Genomic DNA, 27,462 nt, shown 5'->3' with positions numbered 1-27,462 from the left:
GTGGGTGTAGGAGGAAATAAGTCTCCGCCTGTGAGAGCAGCGATGGGCTGAGAAACTAAGGGTGCAGGAAGTGAGGATGTTTGCTTCTGCAGGGACACAAAGTTGCTGTGCGAAGACCAATACATATTCATTCTTATTCCTGTTTTGCATAAAGAACTCAACTCATTCTCTAAAACACAGGCATGTGGTACCGCGGGGGAGGCAACAGAAGTGAGTCAAGGCCAGCCTGGGCTACATGGGAACAGGTCTCAAACAGCCCGAGATAGACCACAGGATAGGGCATGCCAAGGTCAAGAAGGAGCAGCTGTGCAAATGCTCCTCGCCCCGCCCACTCCCAGCAGGCTTTGCAGGCGAGTCCAACCCGCCCAGGGTCTCCGGAGACAGAGAGCCACGATTGGCCAGCTCGGTTCCGGGGGCGGGACGCCGCGGGAAGCCCGCGAGACTCGGGTCCGCTTGCCTATTGGTCCGCTGGGGACGGGAACTGGGCGGGGAGGCGAAGCAAGACTTCCGCGTTGGGCGTGAGCGGCGTGGCGCAGCGCTAGAGGGCGATTGGTCCTTGCTCTCGAGAGGCGGGGCTTTGCAGCTTTTGATTGGTCGGTGCCGAGCGGGGCGGTTCTGCGGCGCGGCCCGTGATTGGCCGACGCGGATCCAGCCGGCGCAGGAGCGGCTGCGGGTCCCTGGCGTCCCGGTCGGCGGCGATGGCTTCGGGCGGCTGGCAATGGGCTCGGAAGGCGCTTGCAGCGGGGCGGCCGCTGTTCCAGGGCCGCGCACTGCTCGTCACCAACACGCTGGGCTGCGGCGCGCTCATGGCTGCGGGCGACGGCGTGCGACAGGCCTGGGAGATGCGCGGGCGGCCGGGACAGAGATTCAACGCGCGGCGCTCAGGTGAGCCGGACCCGCCAGTCGTCACCCTGGGACCCGGCACCCCGCGCCCAGCCTGGAGGGTCTGCCCTGACTCTTCCCGTCCGCAGCCAGCATGTTCGCGGTGGGCTGCAGCATGGGCCCCTTCCTGCACTTCTGGTACCTGTGGCTGGACCGTCTCCTTCCCGCCTCGGGCCTGCGAAGCCTCCCGAGCGTGATGAAAAAGGTCTTGGTGGATCAGACGGTGGCTTCCCCCCTGCTGGGCGTCTGGTACTTCCTGGGTAAGGAGCGGCTGAGACTTTAGCCTTCAGAGCCTGGTTTGTGCTCAGGAATGCTTCCTTCTGTTTTGGTTTTCGAGACGGGGTCTCACTATGGAACCCAGGCTGGCCTCAGATCATCCGCCTGCCTCTGCCTCCAAGGGCTGGGATTAAAGGCGTGCCGCCACCACGCCCGCAGGGCATAACGGTTACGTCTGGCTCTGCCTTGTGTTGTTGGAGAAGTTGTCATATACCCAGGCTGCCTTGAGTTTGCAACCAACTGGGTTCCCTGCTCCCCCATTTTGAGACAGGGCCTCACCACGTAACCCCAGCTGGCCTGAACATCTCTATGTAGACCAGGCTGGCTGTTTCGTGCTTCCCCAGTTCAGAAATTCATGTGGGCGCCCCGCCTGGCTTTCTAAAATCCCCTGACCAAAAGGCGCCCGGGGCAGAAGGGGTTTATTTCAGCTGTAGTTATCAAGGCAGGAACTTTACACAGCTAGTAACAGAACAGCCAGAGTGGGAGGGAACTGCATGCTGGCTGGCTTGTGCTCAGCCTCATGTCTCCGCTTTTGTCCAGTTGGGGACCGTGGGTCTTCCCCCGTCATGTCACTTAATTAGATAGGTTTATACAAGCATTCCCCAGACAGCCCGCTCAGGGAAGTTAACAGTTAAAAGGTAACTGTTCGCACAGGGAAGGTCTGTGTAGCCCTGGCTAGCACAAACTTGTGGCAATCCTGCCTCTGTGCTCCCAAGGGCTGAAATTACAACCATATTGCATTTTTATGTTTCCCTCTGGAAGGTACCCCTACAATAACAGACCCTGGGGGGGGCACATGTACTGGGGGACCAGTGGGGGAAGTCAGTGACAAGGACGACGCCTGGGGTAGCGTGTGTGCAAGCCTGCAGTCAGTGCGGGTGTAAAGGAGTACATGCGGGAGAGTGAGCCCTGAGCGATGGGGCGGGGCTGGATGATGAGTGAGGTGGTCGCTGAGGTACTGGGAACGGTACCGGGCTCATGACGCCCTAACATGTGTTTGTTTAAGTCCTGGCCCGCCCTGGAGCTGTGCTTGGGACACTGTCACTCAGCCGCACGGTCCACCTCCCCACACCGCTTCTATCTCGCAGCCACCTCAACCTTTACATCCACTTCTTGGTCTTCTTCTCAGGCCTTGGCAGCCTGGAGGGCCAGACGCTGGAGGAGAGCTGCCAGGAACTGAGGGACAAATTCTGGGACTTCTACAAGGTGAGTATGCCTGTGCGGGCCCTCTCAATGTGGCCCCACTTCACCCCCCACCTTCAAGGCCTTGGCCCCACCCCTGCAGCTGCCCCGCCCTCACGGTGTCCCCGCCTCCCCGCAGGCTGATTGGTGTGTGTGGCCAGCCGCCCAGCTGGTGAACTTCCTCTTCGTTCCGTCCCATTTCCGCGTCACCTACATCAACGGGCTGACACTGGGCTGGGATACGTACCTCTCCTACCTGAAGTACTGGGTGAGCTCAGCCCCCGGGTGAGAGGGGCTGGGGAGGGGACGCGGGTTCCCCCTGTGACTGTCGGCTGCACACAGGCCCCTGAACCCCTTCCGGCTCCGGGCTGCACGAACTGACCGTGAGCGTGAAGCCGATGAAGAGGCCGGCGGACACCCTCCAAAGCAGGCCCGGGCTGGCCGTCCCTTCTGAGCCCACCACGGAGACTCAAGTGTCCTCATGTGGAGCAGCGGTGGGCAGCCCCCAGGCTTTTCACTGGGACCATGATATTCTCAGTCTGCCTAGAATTTCAATACTGACTCGACCCAGGGCCACATGAGGGTCCCTGGACCCGGAGCCAAAGGCAAGGACCTGCCCCACGGCCTTGGGATGGGGTATGGTTTGGCCTCAGAGAACGTGATTGGAGCCTGTGCATCGGTGTGGAAATGTCATTAAATTATCTTTTATCACAAGGCCTGCCTTGTAGGGTGGGTGCAGGGCCAGCGGGCAGAGACTCAACAAGGTCCATTTGCTTTATTGAACTGTGTGTAGTGTTCATAACCTCTAGGGAAGTGAGGGACACGTTTGACACTCATGACGTCAGAACAGTTTTTGGGGTATCCCAAAGTAGTGGCTATATCCCCCCCACACACACCTCGTCTACCCCACAGATAAAGAATAGGGCAGGAGGCCCAGGCAAGCAGGACACCAGCCTGTCAACCCCATGGTCCACATGGCAATCCCCCAGCCTCAGGGCTGGCAGGCTTCACCATCTCCCCTCAGCCTGCTGCAGAGTGACATCTGGTCCCTTCACAACCGACAACTGTGGGTGGGGTGGTTTACAAAAACAAAAATGGGGGGCTCTTAAAAGGAGGGGGAGCAGTGACCACAATACACCACAGCAGAGCGGAGGTGGGGATATGTACAGGGCAGAGAAGGGGTGCGCTCAGGGCACATCCTCAATAAATAAATAAATAGCTACGGTAATAAATAGGGTGATAGGGAGGGGAGAGTTGCCCCTGGCGGGTGGGGTGGCTCAGCAAGCGCAGTCCTGGTGAGGAGGTGCCTGCTGGTCGGTGAGCTGGGGGCCCTGCTTGGCGCCCGTGACCGCAGGGTCAGCGGTCTCCAGCGACTCCGACATCTTCTCGCAGATCACATCCACCAGACGCTCGAAGGTCTGCTTGACATTAATGTTGTCCTTGGCGCTGGCCTCAAAAAACTCAAACCCTGCATTGGGGAGAGGGAAGGTGACACTCTCACAGCCCCGTCTCTGAGGACCATTCCACTCCTCTAAAGGCACTGTGACTCCCAAGGGGACTGGCCACCCAGCCTCTTGGCGACTCAGCACACTGTGACAGCCACATCTCTAGGGGGCAGTCATGTCCCACTCGGCCCTTCCTTAGTCTTTGCCACCCTACGCCCCACCCCAGGCTTGTGCCTGCTCTAAGAAACAAAAAAGGGGGAAAAAAAAAAAAAAAAAAGGTTTTGCAGGCCTGCTCATGGCAGACAACCTGGATTCAAGCCCAGGCCCCCCATCCCTGAGGTCCTGGGCACCGGCTGTCAGGGGTCTAGCCTGATGCGGGCCAGAGCACTGGGTACTCACCCAGGTGGTCAGCCAGCTGCCGGCCACGTTCTGACGACACCACTCGCTCGTCCTCCATGTCACACTTGTTTCCCACCAGCAGCACCTGGGCATTGTCCCATGAGTACGTTTTAATCTGAGTAGACCTGCGGGAGGCAGCGGGAGGCTGAGCAGGGGTCAGAGGACCCGGCCCTCTCCCTGTGTCTACCCCTTGATAGCGAGGCCACCTCCCCCTGTTTTTCATGAGCCCCAGCTGTCCTGGACCTCTCTCTCCATCCCTCTGCTTCAGTCCCAAAGGCTGGGATGGTATCCAGTGCTCCGCTACGTCAGACGTTGGGATCTGACGGAATCCGTGGTACTGTGGGTGGAACCCAGGTTGCCACACATGATAAACAAGTGCTTGGCCACGGAGCTGAGTGACAAGTGCCTCCTAAGTACCAGGGACCACAGACCTGGCCTGCCAGTGCCTGGGTACCCAGAACATTTAAATGCTACAGCTTACTGGTCACCTTGTTTTCCTTCCGCACCCAAGCCTCGGAAACATCCCACAGGGTTTATCCCACCCGACTCCTGTTCTTTGCTGTTTTTTGGATGTGCTGGGATGAACTCCAGGTGTTTATTTGAGCCCAGCAGGCACTTTCCACCAGCCAAGCCACAAGCATTCTCCCGAGCTAGGAGCACTCCACCAACTGAGCTGCAAGTGTCCGAGTCCTTTTGTTTTCTGACTGGGCGAACTGCTCACCAGTCCTGCACTGCATTGAAGGACTCCTCGTTGGTGATGTCATACATCAGGATGAAGCCCATGGCGCCCCGGTAATAGGCTGTGGTGATGGTGCGGTACCGCTCTTGGCCTGCTGTGTCCTGGGGGGAAGGGTGCAGTGGTCAGAAAAGACCTCACAGCAGCCCCTCTGAGAGGAACTGTGCTGGGCGTTGTCCAGGCAGCCCCTTTGATGCCCAGGGACAGTGGGTCAGGAAAAGCAGGCTGGGTGGCCAGTGCCCACATGGGCCACTGCAAAATCATTCATTCATTCAATGACCAATCATTCATTGGGTGCTGCCCAAATGCCAAGTGGGGACTCACAGGACCAGCAAGAAAACAAGAAACTGGTGCTGGGAGGTGGTGGCGTACACCTCTAAAACCAGCACTCAGGAGGCAGAGGCAGGCAGATCTCTGTGTTGGAGGCTAGCCTGCTCTAAAGAGTTCTAGGATAGCCTGGGCTATATAGAAAGATCCTGTCTCTTCCCCCCGCCCTCCCCCAAAAAGTCAAAACATTTCAAAATTACCCTTGAGGGGAAGCCTGTCATGTTGGTGATGGGGGTGGGGGGAGTGGGGGGGGGGGGGAAGGATGGTCATCATCCTCAGCTACCCAGCTTCCCTCTCACACAGTGTGGCGCCCGAGCCCCGCCCCTTCCACAGCAGGAGGGGATGACTTCTCCCCTCGGGCCCCACACACCCAGATCTGCAGCTTGATCCTCTTGTCGTTGCGGTAGATGGTTTTGACCTTGAAGTCTATGCCAACCGTGCTGACAAAGGCCGGCGTAAAGGAGTCGTCCGCGTAGCGGAAGAGGAATGAGGTTTTGCCCACGCTGCTGTTCCCGATGATCAGGATCTTGAACATATAGTCGAAGTTCTGGTCTGAGGACTCCTTCTGTCCATAGCGTGAGTCTGTGGCCGACGCCATCTGGGGGGGGGGGGCACAGAGGACCTGAGGGGCACAGCAGGACCACGCACAGGATGGACACTGCACAAGGGGACCATCCTCGGTCCACCAGGACCCCCAGTGTCACGTAGGCCCTCCCAGAACAGGCTGGGCTGTGACCTTGACAGGCCCAAGGTTTCAAGGAGGCTGTGAAGGGGACACCCCTGCAGGTCCCTAGCAAGCCAGACCCCCTTGAACCTGAAGGGAGACCGAGGCCAGCCCCACCTTCCCATCAGTCTTTCATTACCCTAGAGACCCACGGGGGAGCACGGGAGCGCGAGTACACGAAGATCCCCAGTTTTTCCTTATATTTATTCCTTTCCTGCAAGAGCTGAGGTCCTGAGATAGCTGCTTCACGTGACAGAGACAGGCGCTCACATGCCCCAAAATCCCTCTCACAGGCATGCACACGCAACGACGAAGCATCCGGGTCAGGCAGGCCCAAACCCCTGCCCTGTGTCCAAGAGTGGAAACTAGCAGGAGAAACACGCAAACACGCCCATGCGAGCACACAGCTCCCTGCACCCATGCACGACTGCACCAACCAGTGTACATCGGCGAGAACACACCACGAACGCGCATGGCCCCACACGCGAGTGAGCGCATCCTTGTACTCAGACCCACGCGCACCCGCGCACGCGCACCACGCACGCACAGGTTCCACAAGCGTGCACGGTGCACGTCCTGAGGTCACGCGAGCCTATTCATGCCCAGCGGGCGCGCACACGCGTGTTCACCCACGTGCACGAGCACGCACAAACCTCCCGCAAGCCTGGCCTTCCCCTCCCCCTCTGTCGCAGAGCCCGGGCCCCGGGTGCCGAGTTAAGGGTGAAGGGTAAGGGGTGCGGGACGCGAAATGCCAAATACGAGACCCGCAGCCACCGCACCCGTGTCGCGCTCCCACTATTTCCCTGGCTGTCAATCGGACGCGGGCTTCGCGGCGTTGGCCCTGGGCTGCGCTCACCTTGCCCGCTCCGAGCTGAGACGACGCTGGCGACGGCGACACTGGCGACTGAGCTGGCGATCGGGCCCCAGGAGAGGCTGCCGGGCTGCAGGCGGCGGCGGAGGCTCGGGCCCCTGCAGTCCTCGCTGACGTCCTGCAAAGCCGGAGGTGGGGCTTTCTATGCAAACGAGGCTGTGACGACAAGGGGCGGGACCTCACTGGCACTCCCGGGGCCCTCATTGGCTCGCGTCGTCCAGGGAGGGGAGGAGCCTGGCGAGGCACTGGCTGGCGGGGCTCTGAGGAGACATGAAGGCCTCATTGGCTGTTGCTCTCGAGCGACGGATCGTCTATCCAATCAGTATTTTCTTACGCCTTCGGCGGCCCAATGGGAACTGCCAGGGGTTTGAAGGGCGGAGAGGCAGAGGCCCGTGACCCAACCCTCCTTGGGAACTTGAGTTAGAAGTCACCAGCCCCTGGTTTAGAAATGTCCAGGACCATTCTGGACAGCACCCAGGAGCTTAGGTTTTGTTTTAAGAAAGGGTCGCAAGTGGCAGGCTGGCCTCGAACTTATCAAGTTATCAGAGGCTGGTCTTGAATTCCTGATTCTCCTACCTTCACCTCACAAATGTTGGGGTGACAGATGTACACCTTGCTTACTACATTTTAGGGCTCAGAAGAACCATTAAAGAAAAGGTAGAGGTTTTGTTTTGTTTTGTTTTCCAAAACAGGGTTTCTCTGTGTCACCTTTGTTGCCTCCTGAGTGCTGGGACTAAAGACTTCCAGCTAAAACAGAGTTTTTAATCCCAGCACTTGGGAGGCAGGTGGAGGCAGATCTTTGTGAGTTCAAGGCCAGCCTGGTCTACATAAAGAGTTCCCAGGCAGTTAGGGCTACACAGTCAGACCTTGTCTCAAAAACAAACAAATACAAGACGGGGAGCAAAGGGATATTTTCAGTGTGCGGGAGTCCTGTTTACACCCCAAGAATGCGGCGGAGCTGTGGAGGCCCTGACCTATCTTCAGATTTCTGTAGTTGTTATAAAGAATAGGGTCTAGAGAGGCGCTGCCAAGAAAGGCACAATGGAAAATCCCTTTCACCTCCATAGTAAGCATGTTTAAAAGCGAGCGTTAGAAGTTAGTGCTCAGGTGGGAGAGATGGCTCAGAGGTTAAGGGCCCTGACTGCTCCTCCCAAGGTCCTAGGCTCAATTCCCAGCAACCACATGGTGGCTCACAACCATCTATAATGTGATCTGAGGCTCTTTTCTGGCCTGCAGGTGTATGTGCAGCCAGAGCACTGCATACATAATAATAAATTAAAAAAAAAAAAAAAGAAGAAGAAGTTAGTGCTCATCCTCACCTTGTAAGGCTAACCTGGGCTACATGAGACCCTCTCTAGATTAAAAAAAAAAAAAAAGTGGGCTGAGGGGGCTAGAGAGTTGGCTCTGGGCATCAGACGTGCAAATACATACACCATACACAAGGAAACACCCATAAACACAAAATTAAAGAGCTAAATCATCCGTGTGCTACCACACGACTTTAATCCCAGCACTCAGGAGGCAGAGGCAGGCGGATCGCTGTGAGTTTGAGGCCAGCCTAGTCTGCAAATCGAGTCCAGGACAATCAAGGCTACACAGAGAAACCCTGTCTTGAAAACACAAAGAAAAGAAAGAGAAAAAGAAAAAGAAAGAATTCTCTCTCTCTTTTTTAATGGGCTGAGGATATAACTCATTTTGGTGGGGAGCCTGCATAGCAGCAGAAACCCAGAGTTCTATCCTGGCGTCCTGCTCTAGGAAAAGGAAGGGAGACTTGTGACGTCCCAGGTCATGCTCCGTTTCGCGCCAGCTTGATCCACATAAACACAGCCCGCCCCCCCAGAGAAATATGGGAGAAGATAGGGTCTGACGAGTCCCCCCAAAACCTTTGCTTCCCTGAGCACTTAAGGCTCAGAAATGTCCTGACCCCTAAGTCTTCCAAAATTGCAATAAAAGACCCAAGATGCAGAGAAGCTTCCAGAGCAGCCACCGCACACCCCTGATGGTGTGGACACTGGGCCCAGGCGACCCCGTGTTTCTGGAAGCTGGGCGCACAAAGGCAGACTTCTGGACAATGATCCAACAACACATTCCTGCAGATCCGCCTGACCAAGCTAGAAATCCTGTCCTGTCCTGTGGTCCCTCCTCGTGAAGCCCAGGAGGGTCCCCACCGCCTCCATCCCCGTAGGAGGCAGAACTGGGGACTTGGCCTGGCCCAGTTTATAGACCGCCCAGCCAGCTGCGAAGGCGCCGAGGGACCAGAATAACTTGTCGCCTGGATGCTCGCCACCCCCGCCAGGAGCCTGCGAGCTCCGCCCGTTGCGGGGCCGCCTGGGGAATCTTATTTTCTGCCCACCCCCACCCGCACCCCCACCAGAGAGCGCGCTCCGGAGGCGGGGTGGGAGGGGTGGGGGGTGGAGAGGGTGAGGGTGCAGACAAGGAGCGACCACCAATTTGTTAATGTCTGGAGCGCCTGTCCCACTCGGAGGCTACGGTGGGGACCAGGGACCAGGCAGAGGGTGCAGGGGGGAACCCCAGCCTCGCTGGGATTTATGCCCAAGGGGTAAGGTCAGGGGAGGAACCAAGCCGCCCCCATTGCCGGGCTGGGGCTCCTGAGTAGAAAGCGCGTAGCTCAGCTGGTGGCGAGGGGCGCAATCGGCCGGCCGTCATCGGAGCACTTGGAAGGCTGAGGCAGGAGGTTAACCCTGATCATACAGGACCACAAAGTGAGACTCTGGCTCACAATGTGCGTAAAACAGCCAGGCTCGGCGGCGGCACGTGGACATCTCTGAGTCTAAGCCAGCCTGGTCCTCACTCTGGGGCAGCCAGGGCCACAAGAAGACCCCTTCTCAAAAAAAAAACTAAATGTGTGTTAACGGCCTAGGAAAATGAACACACAGGCAGGAGAGAAGGAACAGAGGGAACCAGCGCATCTTTTTAAAGTGACTCTCGTTTATTTGTGTGGGAACAGGGTCGGGGGAGTGCAGAGGACAACCTGGGGAGACATACGGATGATACTCACGTCATCAGGCTTGGCGGCAAGCACCTTAGCTTGCTGAGCCATCTCGCTGGCCCGATCACTTATTAGCTTTGTAAAATCGTGTGACTCCCAAAGTCTCCCACAGCAGTGTGTTTACCAGGAAGTCTCTGAGGGCCACCACTTAAAACATCTGGAAGAAGGAAGCAGCTCAGCCCGTGACCCCAGATGGCTTTTTGTGCCTCCGGGGGAGGAATAGCTGGAACCATAATATTTACAGAGGAAGTCTCTTGCCACCCTGTCTCCTTGGAGGCCCTGGTTAGGTGCAGAGGTCCAGGCCCACAGGGAACGGGGCAAGGGGAGGGGACCGGCCATGTGACGCACACATGCGCCCCTGTCACCCCAGCCAAAAACTTGGAAGGTGAGACCACGAAAATCAGTCCAGTGCGGTCGGACGTCGGGACGTGAGGGAAAAATAACAATAAACAGGGAATCGGTCATACAGCCAGAAGCCAGCACCCACTCTGTGTGGAAGCTGTGAGAAGGCACGAGGGAGCCGGCTGTGGTGGTGTACGCCTTTAATCCCAGCACTCGGGAGGCAGAGGGATTGCTGTGAGTTCGAGGCCAGCCTGGTCTACAAAGTGAGTCTAGAATAGCCAAGACTAACACAGAGAAATCCTATCATGACAAACCAAAAAAACAAGAACAAAAAACAAAAACAAACACAGGAGGGACAGCTTATGTCTCATCTTCCCCACAAGTGAACAAGCCATGACAAGGTTATTCCATTTCTGCAGAGCAACGCTTCCCAAGTGTGACCAAAGCCTCCCCCAGCCTTCTTTTCTTTCTTTCTTTCTTTCTTTCTTTCTTTTTTTTTTCCTCCGTCTATAGAGACAGTGTTTCTCTGCGTAGCCCTGGCTGTCCTGGAGCTCACACAGATCCACCTGCTTCAGACTCCAGAATGCTAGGATTAAAGGTGTGTGCCACCAAGCGGAGCCCTCTTTCCTGTCTGTGCTGCCCAGCCTGGACCAGCTCCTGGCTCCGGCCCCGCCCCTGGCCCCGCCCCCAAGTCTGGGTACCCAGATGAGAGCACTGAGGCCCTCCAGCACGCAGTTTGAGAAGAGGTGTCTTGTCAGCAAAGGGTTTTATGGCAGAACTGTGGCATTCCCCATCTCCAGGCTACTACGGGGGGGGGGGGGGGACGGACCCGCACTGATCCCCCCCAGCGGTGTTTAGTGATCTGTGTGAGCAGTTCTGAGGCCTGCAGGAGTCTTCCAGGAGGGTCCCTGGCCTCTAGGTGGAAGAGTGTTGTGCAGCCTCTGGTATCAAGAGACACCGCAGTGTTGCACTGTTGAGTGCAGGGTGTGGATGTCAGGGCTGCGGTCACTGTGCTCACAGAGCTTGCGGGGATCTGGGCTTCTGTCTTCAGCACCCAAAAGATGGCAAACAAACCGAAATGGAAAGAGCCTGCTACCATAGCCTACGTGCGGACTGAAATGGAGCGGGAGGGGACACTGTCCAGCAACCCGTCCCTCCCCAAACCGGCGCCGTTCCTGCCGAGCCTGTGGTCACAGTGGACCCCTGACTAGTCTGTGTGGCACTCTTGGCTGTCCACTTTGGTGGAAAGAGAAGTCATCACCGGTGCCCACAGGGCCCGGTCATATGACTTCAATGGTCCATGCCAGGCTAGCCCAAAATCTTGCCGGATACAGCATACCCTGGGCTCTGGGCTAGCCTTGGAGGACAGGAGTTAAGTGCTGGGTGACTCTGAGGACCTGTTCAGGGCTGAGCTCTGCCCTTCATCACTGTCCTCCTCTTCCTCCTCTTCCTCCTGCAGGGTCAGCTCAAACTGGAAGCGGTCGGGGCCCACGATGTGTGTGGGGCTGCGGGGAATCCTGCTGCGGTACCACTCTCTGTTATCTTCCAAGGTGTCCAATAGCTCCTGAGCGTCAGGGTGCACCAGGTCGGCCCATGTTTCCCACAGAGGGTGGGCGATGTAGTCAATGAATCCCACCTTAGGGTGACGGCAGAAGGGGCAAGTGAGTCACAGCGAACCCTAGAATCAGCCCAATGGCATGCGGGTCCTCTGCCCGGAATGTGCATGTCTCAATTCCTATTCGTCGTTCAAACCCTCTCGTATAAACTCATCCGGGTCCCATCAATCAGGAAACTGAGACAGGCTGATCTGGAGCAAGTGACTTCTAGCCAGCCAGGGGGACAAAATAGCACTATCTTCAAAACAACAAATCAAAAGTCCACCTAAGCCAGACTGGTGGCGCACACCTTTAATCCCAGCACTCAGGAGACAGAGGCAGGAGGATCTCTGCGAGTTCAAGGTCAGCCTGGTCTACAGAGTGAGTTCCAGGACAGCCAAGGCTACACAGAGAAACCCTGTCTGGAAACAAAACAAAACAACAAAACCGAAATAACAAAACAAACAAACAAAAAAGAAAGGAAGGGAAAGGAAAGGAAAAGAAAGGAAAGGAAAGGCTGCGCGCTGCAGTGGGCTCAGGCCCCTCCCCAGCCGGGCTTCGCGCACACCTGGGATTTTTCCACGGACGCTGTGTGCTTGTCACACATGGGGCTGACGTCCAGGCCGGACTCGCGCTCGCGGTCGCCCTGCCGGAAGAACTCGGCCATGATGCGCTCGGTCCACTGGCGGTAGAGGGGCAGCGGCTTGGCGGGGTTGCTGAGGTCGGCGCAGTGCACCAGGCTCTGGAGGACCTGCGGGCATGGGGGGGGGGGGGGGCTCAGGAGGCTGCACCTCCGCCCTATCCCTGAGCCGGCTGTGGTGGTGAGCGCCGGAGGCAGGAGGATGACTGCTTCCCAGGCAGCTAACAGGAAGACTGAGGCTCGGCCCCGCATGTCACACCTGGATGCGGTCGGAGTAGTTGTCAAGCAGCAGGACGCCGAGGCTCGTCACCTTCTTCGTCTCCACCATGGTCTTGAGGTCTGCCAGGAGGCTCATGTGCTTGGACATGTCTGTGGCCAGCACCTGCGGGACATGAAGTCGCCGATGCTGAGCCTCTGGAACCCTCTGTGCCTCAGTATCCCCAGCTGTGAGAGGGAGGGCCTCGGCGCCCGGTGCCGTGACGTCACCATGTCGATGACCATCCTGCGCAGACTCAGTCTCTGCTTGGCGCTGAGGTTCCGGAAGATGTCGCAGTTTTCTGCCTGCAGGAGCTTGAAGCCCACCGCGAGGTGATGGTTCTCCAGCACCGACATGTCATTGTACATCAGGGCCAGCTCCGAGTCTGTGGGGACAGCCGGGGCCTCGACCCCACTCCACCCAAACGCAGCTGGGGAGGGCATGCCACTGGCCAGCTCCTACATATGCGGCGAAGCCCAAGCTCTAATGCCCCTTCCTACAGGAAGCCACCCAAGGCCCTGACACCGGCTGAGTTTGCTCGCCAGGGTGCCCCGGGGCGGCTCTGTCTGCGGTCACCTCACTCACGGGTGTTGATGAGAAACTGGTTGGAGACCCCGGGGTGGTCCACGTCGTGGATCGCACATGCAAAGATGGTCGCCAAGACTTCCAGGTCTGTGAACACGGCCTGGGCGGGGGCCCAGGTGTCAGGGCGCAGGGTGGCCGCTCTGCCCCGCCCACCCCACGGTCCTCAGTGGGCGGCGGTACCTCCAGAGCCGGAGTGCTCAGCATCACGTGAGCCGACTGCACCACGTCCGCGGCGTGCAAGCTGTTGTGGTACGACAGGTCGGCGTGGTAGTGGGCCTCCAGCGTCAGCAGGTACGTCAGCAGCGTGTCCGCGGGAATCTGGAACGTCCTGAGCAGGTCCCGCTCCTGGCGCATCACAGACCCGGCTCTGGGCCCCTGGCTCGCCCCCCAACACACACACGCGCCCTCCCTCACCCCCCCCCTTCCCGCTCGCCTTGCCCCCCTCCCCCGCCCCACTCCTCTCTCCTGAACTCCTATTCATCCTCCAAAGCCGGTTCTTCCCGGATGCCCCGCTGCCGCCGCAATCCTGCATTCCTTCTGTCGTCGCCCTCTTCTCCTATCCCTCGCTCCCCCGTACCGGTCAGGGACCCGTCAGCCAATCCTGGCCTTGACACCCCAAAGCCAAAGCAGGGAAAGCACCTGGAGGACGCTGAATATGACCGCTGTGAGGGGCCGGTTCCCGCTCAGCTCAGCCACTTTGAACACATCGAGTCCCCATTTGTTGGTGTCTTCAAGCTCCTAAGGGTGACAAAACGGCGTCGGCGCCACCGCGTTTGTTCCTTGAGCCCCGCTGGCCCCACGTACAGGCTGGGAAACTGAGGCCCGTGGCTCTGAGGAGACCCACCTTAGCCAGCTGCCCCTCCTGGTCTGTCTGGACCCCAAAGCGTGGGACGGCAGCTGTGGGGAGGCTGGCGGGGCGGGGCCCACGCAGTCCAGTGATCTGGGACATGGGCCGTGGGTCGTCGTTCTCCGTGGGCGGCCTGGGAAGCTCCACCTCGGCCTGCTGGTCTGCAGGGGCGGTCGCTCAAGACTCCACTATCCCGTCTGTCACTCGGGGTTCCCCTTCCTGCCCTCCCATCAGCCGCTTCTGCTATGTGACCGTGGTCACACAGATTCCCCGTGTCTTAGTTGGCAAACTCCTACTGGTGCTTCGAAACCCTACCTGTCATGTCCTCTCCTCCAGCCTTGGCCAACTGTGCGGGGTGAGACCTCTGTCTCTCCACACAGGGGCTGCAATGGCGTCTGCCGGTCTAACCTACAAGCTCGGGAGGTCGGGGCTTACCGAGGAAGGTCCGCGAGATGTACTCCGACACCTGGTTCCCTGAGCGGCTGGTTTCCGACAGGTGCGTCAACTCGCGGTTGAGCATGCGCTTGAACTGCGGGGCCGGGAGGAAGATGAGCAGGGAGCACAGCGATGGCAGGGGAGGACGGCGAGCGGGGCCGCGGCGTGCTCACCTTGGTGGAAGCCATCTCCCCCACCGAGCGCCGTGTCTGCAGCGTCTCCAGCTGCTCCAGGCACCAGTCCAGCTCTTCCAGCGTCTCCCGCGCCAGCTGCAGCCCTGCCTCGTCTGGGGGCCCAGCGGGTGAGCATGGAACCCCGCCGTAGGGAGCCTGTGCCCTCCACCCCGGAGCCCAGGGCCTCTGCGAGTGGCTGTGTGACCCCAGACAGGCCCATGACCCTCTCTGGTCTGTAAAGTGGGCGGGCAGGGTGGGGGGATCTGAGTGCAAAGGTGGGTTTGGGGGTACCACCGGCTTGCAGTGAGCCCCAGTCCAGGGGCCGCACGCGAGGGCTCGCACAGCTGCCCTGGGTTGGGGTGGGGTGCATACCTGCGGGGGCGCAAGGCTGGCTGCCGCGCGGAGGGGTTCCCAGGGGCGCTTGCCTGCGGACAGGGACGTCAGAGGGGCCACCTGGCCGGATCCTCCCTGACCGGTGCTCACGTGTGCCCCGCTCCCCCATCCTCTGTCCCCCACCCCCACCCCCTCCACTACCCTGAACCCCCCACCCCGCCCTGAAACCCCTCCACACCACTCCTGCACCCCAGGCCCCGTCCCGCCCCGCCCCTCCCTGTACCTGGTGGTGCTGCCCGGGCCGTGCGCGAGGGCGGCCACGTTGCTGCGGACCGTCCTGAGACTGGCCAGGACCTGTGGCGAGGGCGGCGCTCAGCTTTGGGGGAGTCTCAGCTCCCCCTGCGCGCTCGCGGCCGGAGGGAGGTGAGGGACACCCACCTGGGCGAAGGGCGTGACGATCATGTCTTCTCCGTGTCTGCAGGAGGAGGCCATCACTGAGGGCATCTGCAGGCTCTCCCACCAGTCCCCCACACTACCCACATCTAAAACGGGGAAACTGAGTCCTGAGGACAGTAGGGGGTCTTAGCACAACCAGGACAGAAAAAATTGTTTCCCTTTTCATCACAGCTACTAGGAAGCTCAGATAAAAGTTATTTGTGCAGTTTCTATCACCGGCCTTAGTGTTCCACTCGGTCCCAAATCTGCCCCCAAGGTCAAACAAGCGCCGACCGCGTGTATCCGCGACATTCTGCACATTAACAAAGTAAGCAACACTCTGGGAAACTCCTACTTCAAGTGCAAAACCCCACTAAAGTTAAACGGGCCTCACAGGTCGCTGGCCACCGAGGAGGTCCGGGACACAGCCTTGGGAGACTCGTGGTCGCTGTCCGAGCGGTACAGGAAGGACTCGCGCCGCTGGCCGTGCTGGGCAGGAGGCTGGAGGGCGCGACCGAGACCCGGCCCGGGCGGGGGGTCCAGGGGCCCCCTGCCGCTCGGGAGCCCATTTTCCAGGTCAAAGCTGAAGGCAGGAACAGAGAGGCAACCTCAGAGCAGCGTCCGTCGGTCCGTGTGCCGCGTGGTCCCTGGAGCCCCCATCGCAGGCCCCGCCCCTCCCGGTGACCACGCCCCTGCTGCAAGTGTCCCAGGTTCTGCTGGGTCGGGTCTGAGCTCCTTTCCTCGGGGTTAGAGAGAAGATGTTGGGGTGCAGGTCGCTCCCCACGTGACTGGCTCAGGCCTGCGACTCGGATCTGGGGTGCGACGCCCCCACACACCCCACTCCCCAGCCCCGGCTCCCGCGCACATTCAGCCGAACCCTCTAAAAACAGAGGGCGTGAGGGGCAGGAGTTGGCGCCGGGGTAGATGGCGACCTTGGGGAGGTCTGCGACCAGAGAATGTCCAGCTTCCGAGGCCCGCAAGCCGGAGATGCGGTCACGTGACCGTCCGCTGCGCCCTAAATGTCGGGGTCCTGGCCAGCTGGGCTGGGTGAGCTCGGCTCGATTCGGCTGTTTCCGACGAGCCTTGGGCGAGTTCGGATGGGTTCGTGCATCCTCCACCCAGTCCTGCCTCACTCGGGTGAGCTCGGCTGCGCTCGTTTTATTCAGAGTCCCTCGGGTTTTTGGAGGGCACAGCGTAGACAGTTTCGTGACGTCACGTGGGGCGGGGCTTTGTTTGCCTTTCTGTCCCCAGGCCCAGGACCGCCCTAGTGTCCCTGTGATCGCCATAAACTCGCCATCTCAAGGCTTTTGGATAGTGGCCCCCTTCCCCGTCCCACCTGAGGACGATTGGAAAAACTGAGGCAAGGACAACTTCAGGGTGCTGGGTTCGAGTCCCGCCCTCGGGCACGAGGGTTAAGGTCTGGCTGGCGACTCCTTGGGGCCGGGGAGGCTGCTTTTCTTTCTGCTCTAAACTTAGCTGGGGTTTGGCGGGGTCAGGCGGCCGTTCCATGACGCGAACAGCACCCGGCAAGGTCCATGTCCTGGCTGTGGGAACGGCGCGTGTGCCAAACGGGTAAACTGAGTCCCCGAGCCACAGAGAGACCTCAGACCAGCATTCAGGTCCAACCAGCTGAGGATCTGCCCTTCTCGTTTTTTGGGTGCCAGGTGGGGTACTCCCTATTCAAGCTGGAGAGGGGCCTCTCTTGGCTGAAGGCTGTGGTCCTGGTGCGACTGTCTGGAACAGGACCGCTCCTCCCAAGGATCACCCCGCCCCCTGCCGTCACTAAATGGCTGTGTGACCTGGGGAAGGGACTGCTACACTCGGCCGTCACGCAGTCTCGCTCAGAGTGAATTCCCCCACCGGTTTCCGCCTTGACTCTGCATAAACCCACAGCCCATGAAGTCGCATGTCCTTAGCACAGGCCGGGATTCGAACCTGAAACGGTACCTGGGGACTTCACCCTTGCCCCACAGGCCCCGTCTGACCTCGCAGCCAGGATCCCCACGAGATCCACAGCGTCCCGCGCGGCCGCCGAGGGGTGCATATAGGCGCCCCGCCTCCGCGCGCCCTAGGCCAGCAGCGTCAAGACAAGGCGTGCAGGACCGCACAGGGACCTCGGGGACAGTGGACTGGGTCCCTCAGCGTGCCTCGGAGCAGTGAATGGAGGGGACAGACGGAGACAGACAGACAGACCGTCAGCAGATGAGGCAGCGCGTAGGGGGGACGGGCGGGCGCCGGACCCCAGCGCGGCTGCCGCCGCTGTCACCCTCGCTCCCTGTCCCGCATCCCGCTCCTCTCACCACAGCGGATGGGCCACCGTGAAGCGGCGCTGCAGGCGGATGCTCTGATTCACCAGCAGTTTCCTGAAGAGTGCGGGGGAGCCCCGCGGGGAGCCCCGGGGGGAGCCAGGCGCCGCGGGACCCTGCATGGCTGGGCTGAGGCCAGATCCAAAAAGCAGAGACCTTTTAGATGCTTGGGGCGGAGCCGAGGACAGGGCTGAGGGCCAGGCCCCGCCCACCCCTATGCAGCTCCCGCTCTGGCGCCTGGGGGAAACTGAGGCACAGCATACCCACGATTCTAACTCTATTTTTATTTGTATAGTTATTTACTTTTTTCTTTCTTTCTTTCTTTCTTTCTTTCTTTTTTTTTAAGACGAGGGACTCAGGTTGGCTTTGAAATCATTCTGTAACCCAAGCTGACTGCAAACTCATGGTAATCCTCCTTCCTCAGCCTGCTGAGTGATGGAAAGATAGGTGTATGCCACCAAGCCTGGTTTAAGGGTTGGTGTGGGTGACTGAGTTGTAAACTGCCTCAGAGTGAGATGAGGCCAGGTGTGGTCGGGCACACCTGCTATTCCATCGCAGGGGAGGCTGAGGCAGGAGGATTACCACTAATACAAGAGCACCCCGGACTTTGGAGTGCGACGCACCCTGCCTCAAAAAGATTCATGTGGGAGACGGGAGAGGGATGTCGAGCCGTAGGAGCTAGCTCCCTCAAGAACCGGGCCTCGCAGCCGTGGATTCAGGTCCGTTCCTGGGTGACCACGTCCCCAGGGTCGGACCCAGAATGACAAACTGTCTAGCCTTTTCCAGCTGAAAGAAACTGAGGCACTGTGCGGGGTACGGGGCTTTCTAGCCGGTGGGTGACAGCGCAGCTCCAGCCCCAGGTCCCCATGTGACCCGATCGCTCTGACGTTCCCCAGGCCCTGCGCGTCTGGACCATTTCAATAGTCTGCGACTCCCGACAAACATCCGCCTGCCAGCAGAGCCTTCCCCCCGCCCCGCTGCTCCTCATGTCCCCAGCCCACGAAAGGGGCGAGTGGGATCTCCAGGAGTCACTGGGATCTTCGCCAGGTGCCCTGCAGGAATGCTGGGGCACACAGTCGCATTGGACAGAAGGGGAAACTGAGCCTCACACAGGCCCCAGGCAAAGGAAAGGACTTCAGATGGAGGCCGGTGACATGGGACACACACACACACACACACACACACCCTGCAGCACAGTCATTGCCCCTTGTGTCACTGGGAAGGCGACACCCAGGTTTCCAGTCTCACTGGGGATCTAAGGTGCGCGGCCACGGAGCAGGGGTGGAGTACTGCCAAAACTGAGCTGTGACCCTTGCTCAGACAAGAACTCTGAGGTTCAGAGGGCCACATGGCCCCCACCCCGAGTGGGGGAGGCTCAGCCGGGCCAGGAGGTCCAACCTGACACCTGGTGGGAAAAACCTCACTGAGCCCAAGATGAAAATAGCATCTGTAGCTGCTAGGCTGCAGCTAAATAGAGCTGGTCCCCAGGGAGCAGAGGCGGCCAGGACCTGCCTGGGGCGAGGGGCCGCCAGCCAGGGTCCAAGCAATCTTGACATCACTCCAGGCCTGAGGGAAGATCACTATGGCCCCAGGTCCCCAAAGACAAACTGGGTTCCAGGGGGATTTAGTCCCGCCCTCAAAAGCACGGAAAATGGAAAAGTGAAGACACCCATGTGATTGGTGTAGTGCCAAAATTGCTGACAGGAACAGAGAGGTTGGGCCACTTGCCTGAAGTCACACAGCTATGAATGGCAGAATGTTCACAGGATCCCAGGTCAGTGAACTCTGCCGTCTGGGCCACTTGCATTTAATTCATTAACTAATTTATCCACCCCTCTTCAGTCCCAGCAGCCAGCCTAGCATTAACGCCATAAGGACTGTACTACCACTGTCTCGCTCACACAGGCAAATTTGTTATTTCATTTAGGGCTGCAACAGTCATTTGTTATTGTAGCTTATAAAATGGAGAAGTGGAGCCAGATGTGGTGGCACACGCTTTTAGTCCCAGCATTCGGGAAGCAGAGGCAGGCGGATCACTCTGAGTTCAAGGCCAGCCTGGTCTACAAAGCCAGTCCAGGACAGCCAAGGCTACAAAGAGAAACTCTGTCTCGAAAAACCAGTAAACAAACAAACAAACAAACAAATAAATATAAAGTGGAGAAGTGGCCACAGAGCCTGGACTGGACATTCAATGTCTGGTCCTGTGAGCTAGGGTCCTGCTAGGTAAGTGGGGGCTGCAGTGGGGGGGGGGATGTACAGGCCCTATCTGGACTTGACCCTACGTTGCTTTGTGACTTCGGGGAGTGCCCAGAAATCTCTGGTGCCTGGACACTCCAGAGCCTTCAATTCTTTCTATTAGAATTCTCTTTCTCCCAGGAGAGCGCGTTTCTCCTGTTATCCAGAGGCCTCGAGACCGGGAAACTAAACACTGTTCTGTCCATGCTGCTGAGGTCCTGGGAAGAGGAAGGACATGTCCAAGTCCCCTGGGAAGGCTCAGGCAGAGAGACCAAGGGTGGAGGCTGCAGATGCTCCTGGGAGCTAAAGCAGGGCCGCCCCTCCTCAGATCCTCCCGTGGCTCCCCAGCGCACTCGCAGCCCTATGCAGCCTGCTCAGTCGGGATCCAGCCGGCCCACAGGTCAGAGCAGAGAGCCTGGCAGCTGCCCGCGGCCTGCCCACTCTCCAGCGTCGCCTGCCGGTCTGATACCCCTGTTCCGCGTGCTGAGCACACCTGTCTGGATTCACTCCACGTGGCTCCAGGCCAAGCTCAGGGCTTCCAGCTGCACCTGCCTGCCTCTCACCCTGGGACTCAGCCATGAAGCTCCCAGAGCCATCTCCACCAGCCGACCTGTGTGGCCCTCTTTGTAGGTTCGCAGCCCACACCTGGGTCAACAGTGGGTGCCTCATACCTGGCCTTCCTGCGCCCAGCCTAGGGGCCAGAACATCCATCCCCCAGTTCCCCAGCAAGAACTTGACTCCCCGGGGTGAGGCCTTCCTCCTGGGGCCACGCAAAGCTCGCTCCAGAGTCCGAACCATGTGGAGCCTCCACTTCCCCCACCAGAGAGGCCCAAATGACATGTCACTGAAAAGGGTGGGGGAGGCCTGGCTGGGTCACCTGGGAAGGCAGGCCCGTCCTCTGAGCTGAGGCTCTCCAGGGTGCTCGAGGCAGGCTGTGGCAATGAGGGGTCCATGGGGTACAACAGGGCTAAGAGAGGGGAGTGATGTGGTCTAGGTCCCCAAGGCTGCACTTTAACTTGGGAGCTTGCTGCCTGAGACTTCTTCCTAGACCCACCCAAGGAGTCCTGTGGCTCTTGGATGACTGTGCCTGGCCCTGGGGACAGAGCCATAACTGAACACACACACACACACACACACACACACACACACACACACACACACACACGGACATTGACTTTATCCTTTATCCACCCCCTATGCCTGTTCTAGAAGCAGAGCCCACAAGCCCCACTTCTTTTTCCTTCTCAGACAGCTTCAAGTAGCCCAGCTTGACCTCAGACATGCTATGCAGCTGTGGATGATCTTGAACTAATCCTCCTGCCTCGAGATCTGAAGTGCTGAGGTGTCAGGCTTTAAGCATGGTAGGTGAGTGATCTGCCAACCAAGGCAGCCACAGCCTCAGGGCCTCTCTCTCTCTCTCTCTCTCTCTCTCTCTCTCTCTCTCTCTCTCTCTCTCTCTCCCCTCAAGATGGGGTTTCTCTGTGTAGCCCTGCTGTGCTGGAACTCACTCTGTAGACCAGGATGGCTTTGAACTCACAGAGATCCTCCTGCCTCTGCCTCCCAAGTGCTGGGATTAAAGGCGTGCACCACCACGCCCGGCTGGGTACTCCTTCTTAAATGCAAGAACTGACCTGTGTTTTATCCCTCAAGGGCTGCAGCAAGTGGCAGGCCATGGGCGAACTGCTTCCCAGCACCATGGCTGTGTGGCCTTAGGCCACTTAGATGCTGGGAGGGATTGGCAAGGCCCAGCCACCTGCAAACTCCCTGCTGAATCGCAGCAGATGACAGGCAAGGACAGCCCAACTCAGCTGCTGACACACCCGTGGCCATGCAAAAGAAAACTCACTCAGCACACACTGCGTTTGACACACTGGAGTGGGGACCAATGGGAGACAAGAGATGACTGCAGCCTGCAATGGGGCACTGTTCGGACTGCGGCCTGCAGGTGCCACACACGCACAAGAAGCCCACGGCACTGGGCTTCCACAGGAAACCTTATACCACCACCCACTACCAAGGCCTCTTCAGCTAGACAGAGCTTATCCTCCAAGGTGCGCTCCAGTGCCTAAGGCTCCCCACGCAGTCCGCAGGGGAACTCCGACCTTTCCGCACCCACCAGCCCAGCGTCAGGGTGCCCAGCGCAGTCCAGCCTACAACAGGTCCGATCCGTCCCACAGAAGACCCAGCCCCCACAGACTATGCACCATCACTTCCGGGCCAAGACCCCTGTCACACTTGCAGAAGAGGCAGGACACTCCACTGCCCATCTCACACCCCGCCCACTGCCCATCTCACACCCCGCCCACTGGCTCCGCCCACCAACTCCAGGCTCCGCCCATGCCACATCTCCTGATCTGATGCATCTGCACTCCTGGCGCCCTTCGGCCTCTGCAGACCACGCCCACTTGTGCTCCGCCCCAACTGGTCCAGGCTCCTCACCCACCCTGCCTTCCTTTTTTGTATAGCCTTGGCTGTCCTGGACTCGCTTTGTAGACCAGGCTAGCTTCGAACTCACAGAGTTGCCTGCCTCTGCCTCCTAGAATGCTGGGATTACAGGAGTGCACCACCGCGCCCAGCCACCCTGCCTTCTTTTCTGCGGGGGAGGGGGTTCAAGACAGGGTTTCTCTGTGTAGCCTTGGCTGTCCTGGACTCCTCTTGTAGACCAGGCTGGCCTCGAACTCACTGCGACCCACCTGCCTCTGCCTCAAGATTGCTGGGATTACCACCCTGCCTTCTTGAACGCCAGGACCTTCTCCCTCACGTGACACCCAGCCCCACCCACCACAGACAGCGCCCACTCCATCTTCTTCAGGCTCCGCCCACTTTCTGCAAGTAGTCGAACTGCTCCCCCTCACCCTGCAAAGGGTGACCCTTACCCATTCCTGTAAACCTCACCACTCGCCAGGCCCCGCCCCTTCAGTAGCTGTCACCTCTTCAAGCAGGCCCCGCCCCAGACCCCGCCTTCTCAGTCACCTACCGGCGGTGGAAGGAACTGGGCCACGAGCGCCCGGACTTCACGAGCCCAGGCCGCTCTCTGCGCTCCGGGTCCGAGTGGAAGCGACGCTGGATGCGGATCGGGCACCGTGGCTGCCCCCACAGGTGCTTCGGGGATCGGAGGGCCCCTGCGGGGCCGACAAGCCGGGTATCCATGCGTCGCCCCGAAGTCAAGGAAAAGGAAAGAGAGACCTTGGGTGGGAGGGGCTGTGCACAGAGGGAGGCGCGCGGGTTCCCACCCCACAGAGCCGCCCTGTCCGAGCTGCTGTAGCCAGGCGAGTTGGCTCCCAAGACTCAGACCTGAGCCTCTGCCCACGGGTCGCCGACGCTCCCGGACACCTGATTGAGAAGCCTAGATTCAGAATCTGGTCCCTGGTGACACAGAGCAAGTTTTGCAGCACACCCCGAGTAAGCAGGCTTGGAGGTCCAGCCCTGGCGGGGCAGAAGAGCAGTCCCAAAAAGACGACGAAACTGGGAGTGTCCCCCGCCCAGACATATGCACACAAGTCACACACAGGCCAGGGATCGCAAGGGCACAGAAGGGATGCCAGTCACTTCACGCAAGCGTTCCTACTGTGCCAAGGGCTCTAAGAGCGTCCCCACCCCATGGGCCGAAAGAGCCAGAGTGAAGACCCACCTTGCCTGTGAGCTCAGGGCAGCCAGCGCGACACTGCAGACACCCGCAGGCTTTTATACCTTCCACGAGGCTCAGACCCTCCGCACAACTCATGATGTCACTGGCTCCGAGACACCCCAGGGCTCCACCTTGCAACCACGATTCTTGCCCAAACCTCCAGCTGATCTCTTCCCTCCCGGTTCTAGAAAACTCAGGTTCCTACTCACCACCCCTCCTAGTCTCAGGGGGAATTTCCCGGAGAGTGGCAGAGCGCTTCGAGGACATTTTCCATCTTAATTAGCAGAACCATAAGTGTGTGGATAGCGTTGCCGGGTGGGGCATGGAGCAAGAGGAGATAGCCAGGGCAGTGCCATGCCCCGAGCCTGGTGGAGGTCCCCTGAGGCTGCTGTGCTGGGAAGGAACCGGCAAAAACGGGACCCAGGAGCTCTTATGAGGGTATGAGGCATGGAAGCTATCCCCAGTACTGTCCTTGTCCCCAAGTTGAAGACATGATGGCTTAGTCTGTGCAGGCACTTACTTGCCACCAAGCCTGATGACCTGAACTTGGTCCCTGGGTCCCACATGGTGAAAGCATAGCTCTGCTGCTCCTCTGTGCTCTCTCTCTCTCCCTCCCTCCCTCCCCCCTCTCTCATTTGGTTTTTGGTTTTGAGACAAGACCTGTGGCAGTTTGGAAGAAAATGGCCCCCACAGGCTCATATGCATGCTTGCTTGGTCCCTAGTTGATGGAACTGCTTAGGAAGGATTAGGAGGTGTGGCTTTGCTGGAGGAGGCGAGTCACTGAGGTGGATGCCAGTCTTTCTCCATCTCTCCGCTTCCAGCTTGAGGACCAGATGTAAGCTCAGGGCCATGCCTGCCTGCCTACTGCCAGGTGCCCCACCATAGTGGTCATGGACTCCAAGCCCCACATAAAATGCTTTCTTTTGTAAAGGTGCCCTGGTCATCACGGTGTCTCTTCACAGCAACGGAACGGTGACTAACTCAGGGTGTCACTTTGTGTCTTGGGCTAGCCTGGAGCTCATTATATAGACAAAGCCAGCCTCAGACACACAGACACCCTCCTGCCTCTGCTCCTTGGGTGCTGGGGGGAAAGGCACACACCACCTCCCTGACTCTACTGAAGGTTTCAGTCACCGCTTTGTCTCTCAGTTCCACTGTTGGCCCCATCCCAGGCTAGCAGTGCTAAACAGCATTGTCCCAAAACTCTTTCTTCTATCTTGGGAAGTGGGGATTTAAACATGGTCCCTTGGCTTCTTGGCCTCACTGCAAAGATCAAATAGACATTACATGTGGCTAAACAGTTACCTTATCAAGCAAACCACAGGCCTACGGTGGTCTCTGCTGGCTATTCATACGTCAACGTGACACACAAACTGGAGTTATTTGAAATGAGGAACTCTCAATTAAGTAAATAACTCCATAAGACCAGGCTGTAAACAGGCCTGGTGGTCCTGGGATCTGTAAGAAAGCAGGGTGAGCTAGCCATGGGAAGCAAGCCGGTGAGCAGCACCCTCTATGGCCCATGGCCTCTGCATCAAGTCCTGCCTCCAGGATCCTGTCCTGCTTGAGTTCCTGTCCTGAATTCCTGTCCCGAGTTCCTGTCCTGAGTCCCTGTCAGAGTTCTTGTCCTGAGTTCCTGTCCTGCTTGAGTTCCTGTCCTGCTTGAGTTCCTGTCCTGAGTTCCTGTCCTACTTGAGTTCCTGTCCTGAGTTCCTGTCCTACTTGAGTTCCTGTCCTACTTGAGTTCCTGTCCTGCTTGAGTTCCTGTCCTGCTTGAGTTCCTGTCCTGAATTCCTGTCCCGAGTTCCTGTCCTGAGTCCCTGTCAGAGTTCTTGTCCTGAGTTCCTGTCCTGCTTGAGTTCCTGTCCTGCTTGAGTTCCTGTCCTGAGTTCCTGTCCTACTTGAGTTCCTGTCCTGAGTTCCTGTCCTACTTGAGTTCCTGTCCTACTTGAGTTCCTGTCCTACTTGAGTTCCTGTCCTGAGTTCCTGTCCTGACTTCCTTCAGCGATGAACAGCAATATGGAGGCATAAGCTGAAGAAACCCTTTCCTACTCTAGTTGTTTTTGGTCATGGAGTTTTGTCACAGCAATAGAAACTCTGACTAAGACAGAGGTTTAATTTGAATTTTGTTGTTGTTTTTGCAAGACAGAGTTTCTCTGTGTAACAGTCCTAGCTGTCCTGGAAAACTCTGTATAGACCCAGCTGGCCTTGAACTCACAGAGATCTGCCTGCTTCTGCCTCCTGAGTGTTGGGATCAAAGGTGTGCATCATCACACCTGGCTTAGAGTTTTACATTTTAAATAATAAACAACATCTATTTATTTATTGTGTGCATGGGGGGCACATGCCATAATTCATATGAGTAACTCAGAGGACAGCTTATGAGAGCTTCCCCCATGTGGGTCCTGGGGATCGAACTCAGGCTGTCATGCTTGGTGGCAGGCACATTTACCCACTGAGCCACCAGCATATATACAGATATGCACTTGGGAGGCGAATCTCTGTGAGTTCAAGGCCAGCCTACTCTATAAAGTGAGTCCAAGACAGCATAGGCTCCACAGAGAAACCCTGTCTCAAAAAACAAAACAAAGCAAAGAGCAATATGGTTTTGTGAAGTCTGTCCCTTTCCTACGTCCCCAGGCCCTCCCAGACATCTCTGGCATTTTCTGTCCCACCTGCTAGGTACTCAATTCTCTGCCACACATGGCCTGATTTCTGTGCTCAGCGTGAGCATGGCTGCTTCTTCTCCCTCAACACAGCGTGTCCCTGGTACACAGTAGGCACTTACCTATTTATTAACCTACTTTCCAAAACTATGGGCAGAAAAGCTCAGGCAGCAGACTCACTGTCTCCCTGGCCTCACCTGCTTGAGCCCCGGCTTCTCTCTGTCCCTCGAGTTCCGATGGTGAAAACCACACGGGCACCAGGGTCTGCCTCCCCAGAGGACCCGAGGCGGCTGGACAGTGGAGGCAGCAGCAGGGTCCCCGAGAAACGTCTCCGGATCATACCCCCACCTAGGGGGCTGGTAGGGGCTGCTCCAGAATCCGCTGGCTCCCGGACGTGCTGGAGAGACAGCAGGAAGTCCTGAGCAGCTCCTCCTCCTGCAGGGGTGTCGCCAGAGGCTTCACCCATTTCTTCCCAGCCAGGCTTCCCCACCCTCAGGGACTCGGTCCACGTGTGTGGTGTCAGGGGGTGTGCATGGATGTTAAGGTTTTGTTGCATTTTTAAATGCACACACATACCACCCGGCACACAAGCAGAGGTCAGAGAACAGCTGTTCTTCAAGCCCTGAGCATTGAACTCAGGTCGTCAGGCCAGCGCTTGCTAAGCCATCTTGTCAACCCTACACTTTTTTTTTTTTTCTTTAATGTGGTGCTAAGACTACAACTTGCCCCTCACTCATGGTCACTAGGTGCTGAGATTTGAACGCAGGGCCCTGGGAGCCATGAGCTCTACCCTCAGCTTCCTTTGGGCTGTAGACGGATGGGAATCGGGGGAGCTGTCCAGTGCTGACCGCAGCTTGTCCCTCAATCTTAAGCCTTCCCAGAGAAGTGAGGTCCGTGGGCACTACCGGGCGCCTCAGCTCTTTCCTGAGCTTCCTAAGGGTCAACATCGAGTATCAGAAGAGTAAGTGGGGAAACTGAGGCCGGAGACCACAGCCTCAGGGCCGGAGTGGTGAGAACAGACAGTGGTTGAGCCTTGAAGTGGGTCGGGAGCAGGACAAGGCTCCGAACCCTCCGAGTCATGCCGGCGGAACTGATGCCCTCGACTCTGCTTCACGTGCGGGTCTGATTCCTGTG

The 27,462-nt window shown here is 58.3% G+C and overlaps 4 protein-coding genes across 4 annotated transcripts; 1 reads left to right on the top strand and 3 right to left on the bottom strand.

Moving 5' to 3' along the window:
* The first annotated feature begins 675 nt into the window (after window positions 1–675).
* Mpv17l2 (MPV17 mitochondrial inner membrane protein like 2) lies at window positions 676–2,810 on the top strand. Its single transcript, XM_051169570.1, has 5 exons — window positions 676–885; window positions 972–1,142; window positions 2,288–2,364; window positions 2,480–2,608; window positions 2,683–2,810. The coding sequence occupies exons 1-5, from the start codon at window positions 699–701 to the stop codon at window positions 2,719–2,721; spliced, it is 603 nt and encodes a 200-aa protein (XP_051025527.1). The 5' UTR covers window positions 676–698; the 3' UTR covers window positions 2,722–2,810.
* A 548-nt stretch (window positions 2,811–3,358) lies between these two features.
* Rab3a (RAB3A, member RAS oncogene family) lies at window positions 3,359–6,996 on the bottom strand. The gene is made up of 5 exons (XM_051169568.1): window positions 6,828–6,996; window positions 5,618–5,845; window positions 4,906–5,024; window positions 4,185–4,309; window positions 3,359–3,808 (listed from the first exon to the last, which is right to left on the bottom strand). Exons 2-5 carry the CDS (start codon window positions 5,843–5,845, stop codon window positions 3,618–3,620), a joined length of 663 nt encoding a protein of 220 aa, XP_051025525.1. The 5' UTR covers window positions 6,828–6,996; the 3' UTR covers window positions 3,359–3,617.
* A 4,487-nt stretch (window positions 6,997–11,483) lies between these two features.
* On the bottom strand, window positions 11,484–14,914 carry LOC127209923 (cAMP-specific 3',5'-cyclic phosphodiesterase 4C). The gene is made up of 10 exons (XM_051169566.1): window positions 14,726–14,914; window positions 14,553–14,646; window positions 14,115–14,278; window positions 13,910–14,008; window positions 13,451–13,615; window positions 13,271–13,370; window positions 12,916–13,070; window positions 12,689–12,811; window positions 12,358–12,540; window positions 11,484–11,830 (listed from the first exon to the last, which is right to left on the bottom strand). Exons 1-10 carry the CDS (start codon window positions 14,738–14,740, stop codon window positions 11,567–11,569), a joined length of 1,362 nt encoding a protein of 453 aa, XP_051025523.1. The 5' UTR covers window positions 14,741–14,914; the 3' UTR covers window positions 11,484–11,566.
* Window positions 14,915–15,165: 251 nt separating this feature from the next.
* On the bottom strand, window positions 15,166–23,333 carry LOC127210154 (cAMP-specific 3',5'-cyclic phosphodiesterase 4C-like). Its single transcript, XM_051169826.1, has 5 exons — window positions 23,012–23,333; window positions 15,888–16,076; window positions 15,497–15,533; window positions 15,297–15,412; window positions 15,166–15,178 (listed from the first exon to the last, which is right to left on the bottom strand). The coding sequence occupies exons 1-5, from the start codon at window positions 23,182–23,184 to the stop codon at window positions 15,166–15,168; spliced, it is 528 nt and encodes a 175-aa protein (XP_051025783.1). The 5' UTR covers window positions 23,185–23,333.
* Window positions 23,334–27,462: the final 4,129 nt, after the last annotated feature.

This window comes from Acomys russatus, chromosome 27, assembly GCF_903995435.1.
Source record: "Acomys russatus chromosome 27, mAcoRus1.1, whole genome shotgun sequence".
Classification (NCBI taxonomy): domain Eukaryota; kingdom Metazoa; phylum Chordata; class Mammalia; order Rodentia; family Muridae; genus Acomys; species Acomys russatus.
Note: the sequence above shows the minus strand (reverse complement) of the source record. Positions and strands in the feature narration are given on the sequence as shown.

Excerpts from the sequence above, each read along its gene's own strand:
- Rab3a (XM_051169568.1), bottom strand. The coding sequence starts at position 5,845 with ATGGCGTCGGCCACAGACTCACGCTATGGACAGAAGGAGTCCTCAGAC. Across the intron at positions 5,025-5,617 it reads GGATCAAGCTGCAGATCTGG|GACACAGCAGGCCAAGAGCG; the intron begins GTGTGTGGGGCC and ends CCTTCCCCCCAG. Across the intron at positions 3,809-4,184 it reads GCAGCTGGCTGACCACCTGG|GGTTTGAGTTTTTTGAGGCC; the intron begins GTGAGTACCCAG and ends TCCCCAATGCAG.
- LOC127209923 (XM_051169566.1), bottom strand. Across the intron at positions 12,812-12,915 it reads GCAGGATGGTCATCGACATG|GTGCTGGCCACAGACATGTC; the intron begins GTGACGTCACGG and ends CATGTCCCGCAG. Across the intron at positions 11,831-12,357 it reads CGTCCGTGGAAAAATCCCAG|GTGGGATTCATTGACTACAT; the intron begins GTGTGCGCGAAG and ends CGTCACCCTAAG.
- Mpv17l2 (XM_051169570.1), top strand. The coding sequence starts at position 699 with ATGGCTTCGGGCGGCTGGCAATGGGCTCGGAAGGCGCTTGCAGCGGGG. Across the intron at positions 886-971 it reads ATTCAACGCGCGGCGCTCAG|CCAGCATGTTCGCGGTGGGC; the intron begins GTGAGCCGGACC and ends TCCCGTCCGCAG. Across the intron at positions 2,609-2,682 it reads TCTCCTACCTGAAGTACTGG|GCCCCTGAACCCCTTCCGGC; the intron begins GTGAGCTCAGCC and ends GGCTGCACACAG.
- LOC127210154 (XM_051169826.1), bottom strand. The coding sequence starts at position 23,184 with ATGGATACCCGGCTTGTCGGCCCCGCAGGGGCCCTCCGATCCCCGAAG. Across the intron at positions 16,077-23,011 it reads CCCAGTTCCTTCCACCGCCG|CTTTGACCTGGAAAATGGGC; the intron begins GTAGGTGACTGA and ends TCCTGCCTTCAG. Across the intron at positions 15,534-15,887 it reads TCCTCGGTGGCCAGCGACCT|ACACGGAGAAGACATGATCG; the intron begins GTGAGGCCCGTT and ends CTCCTCCTGCAG.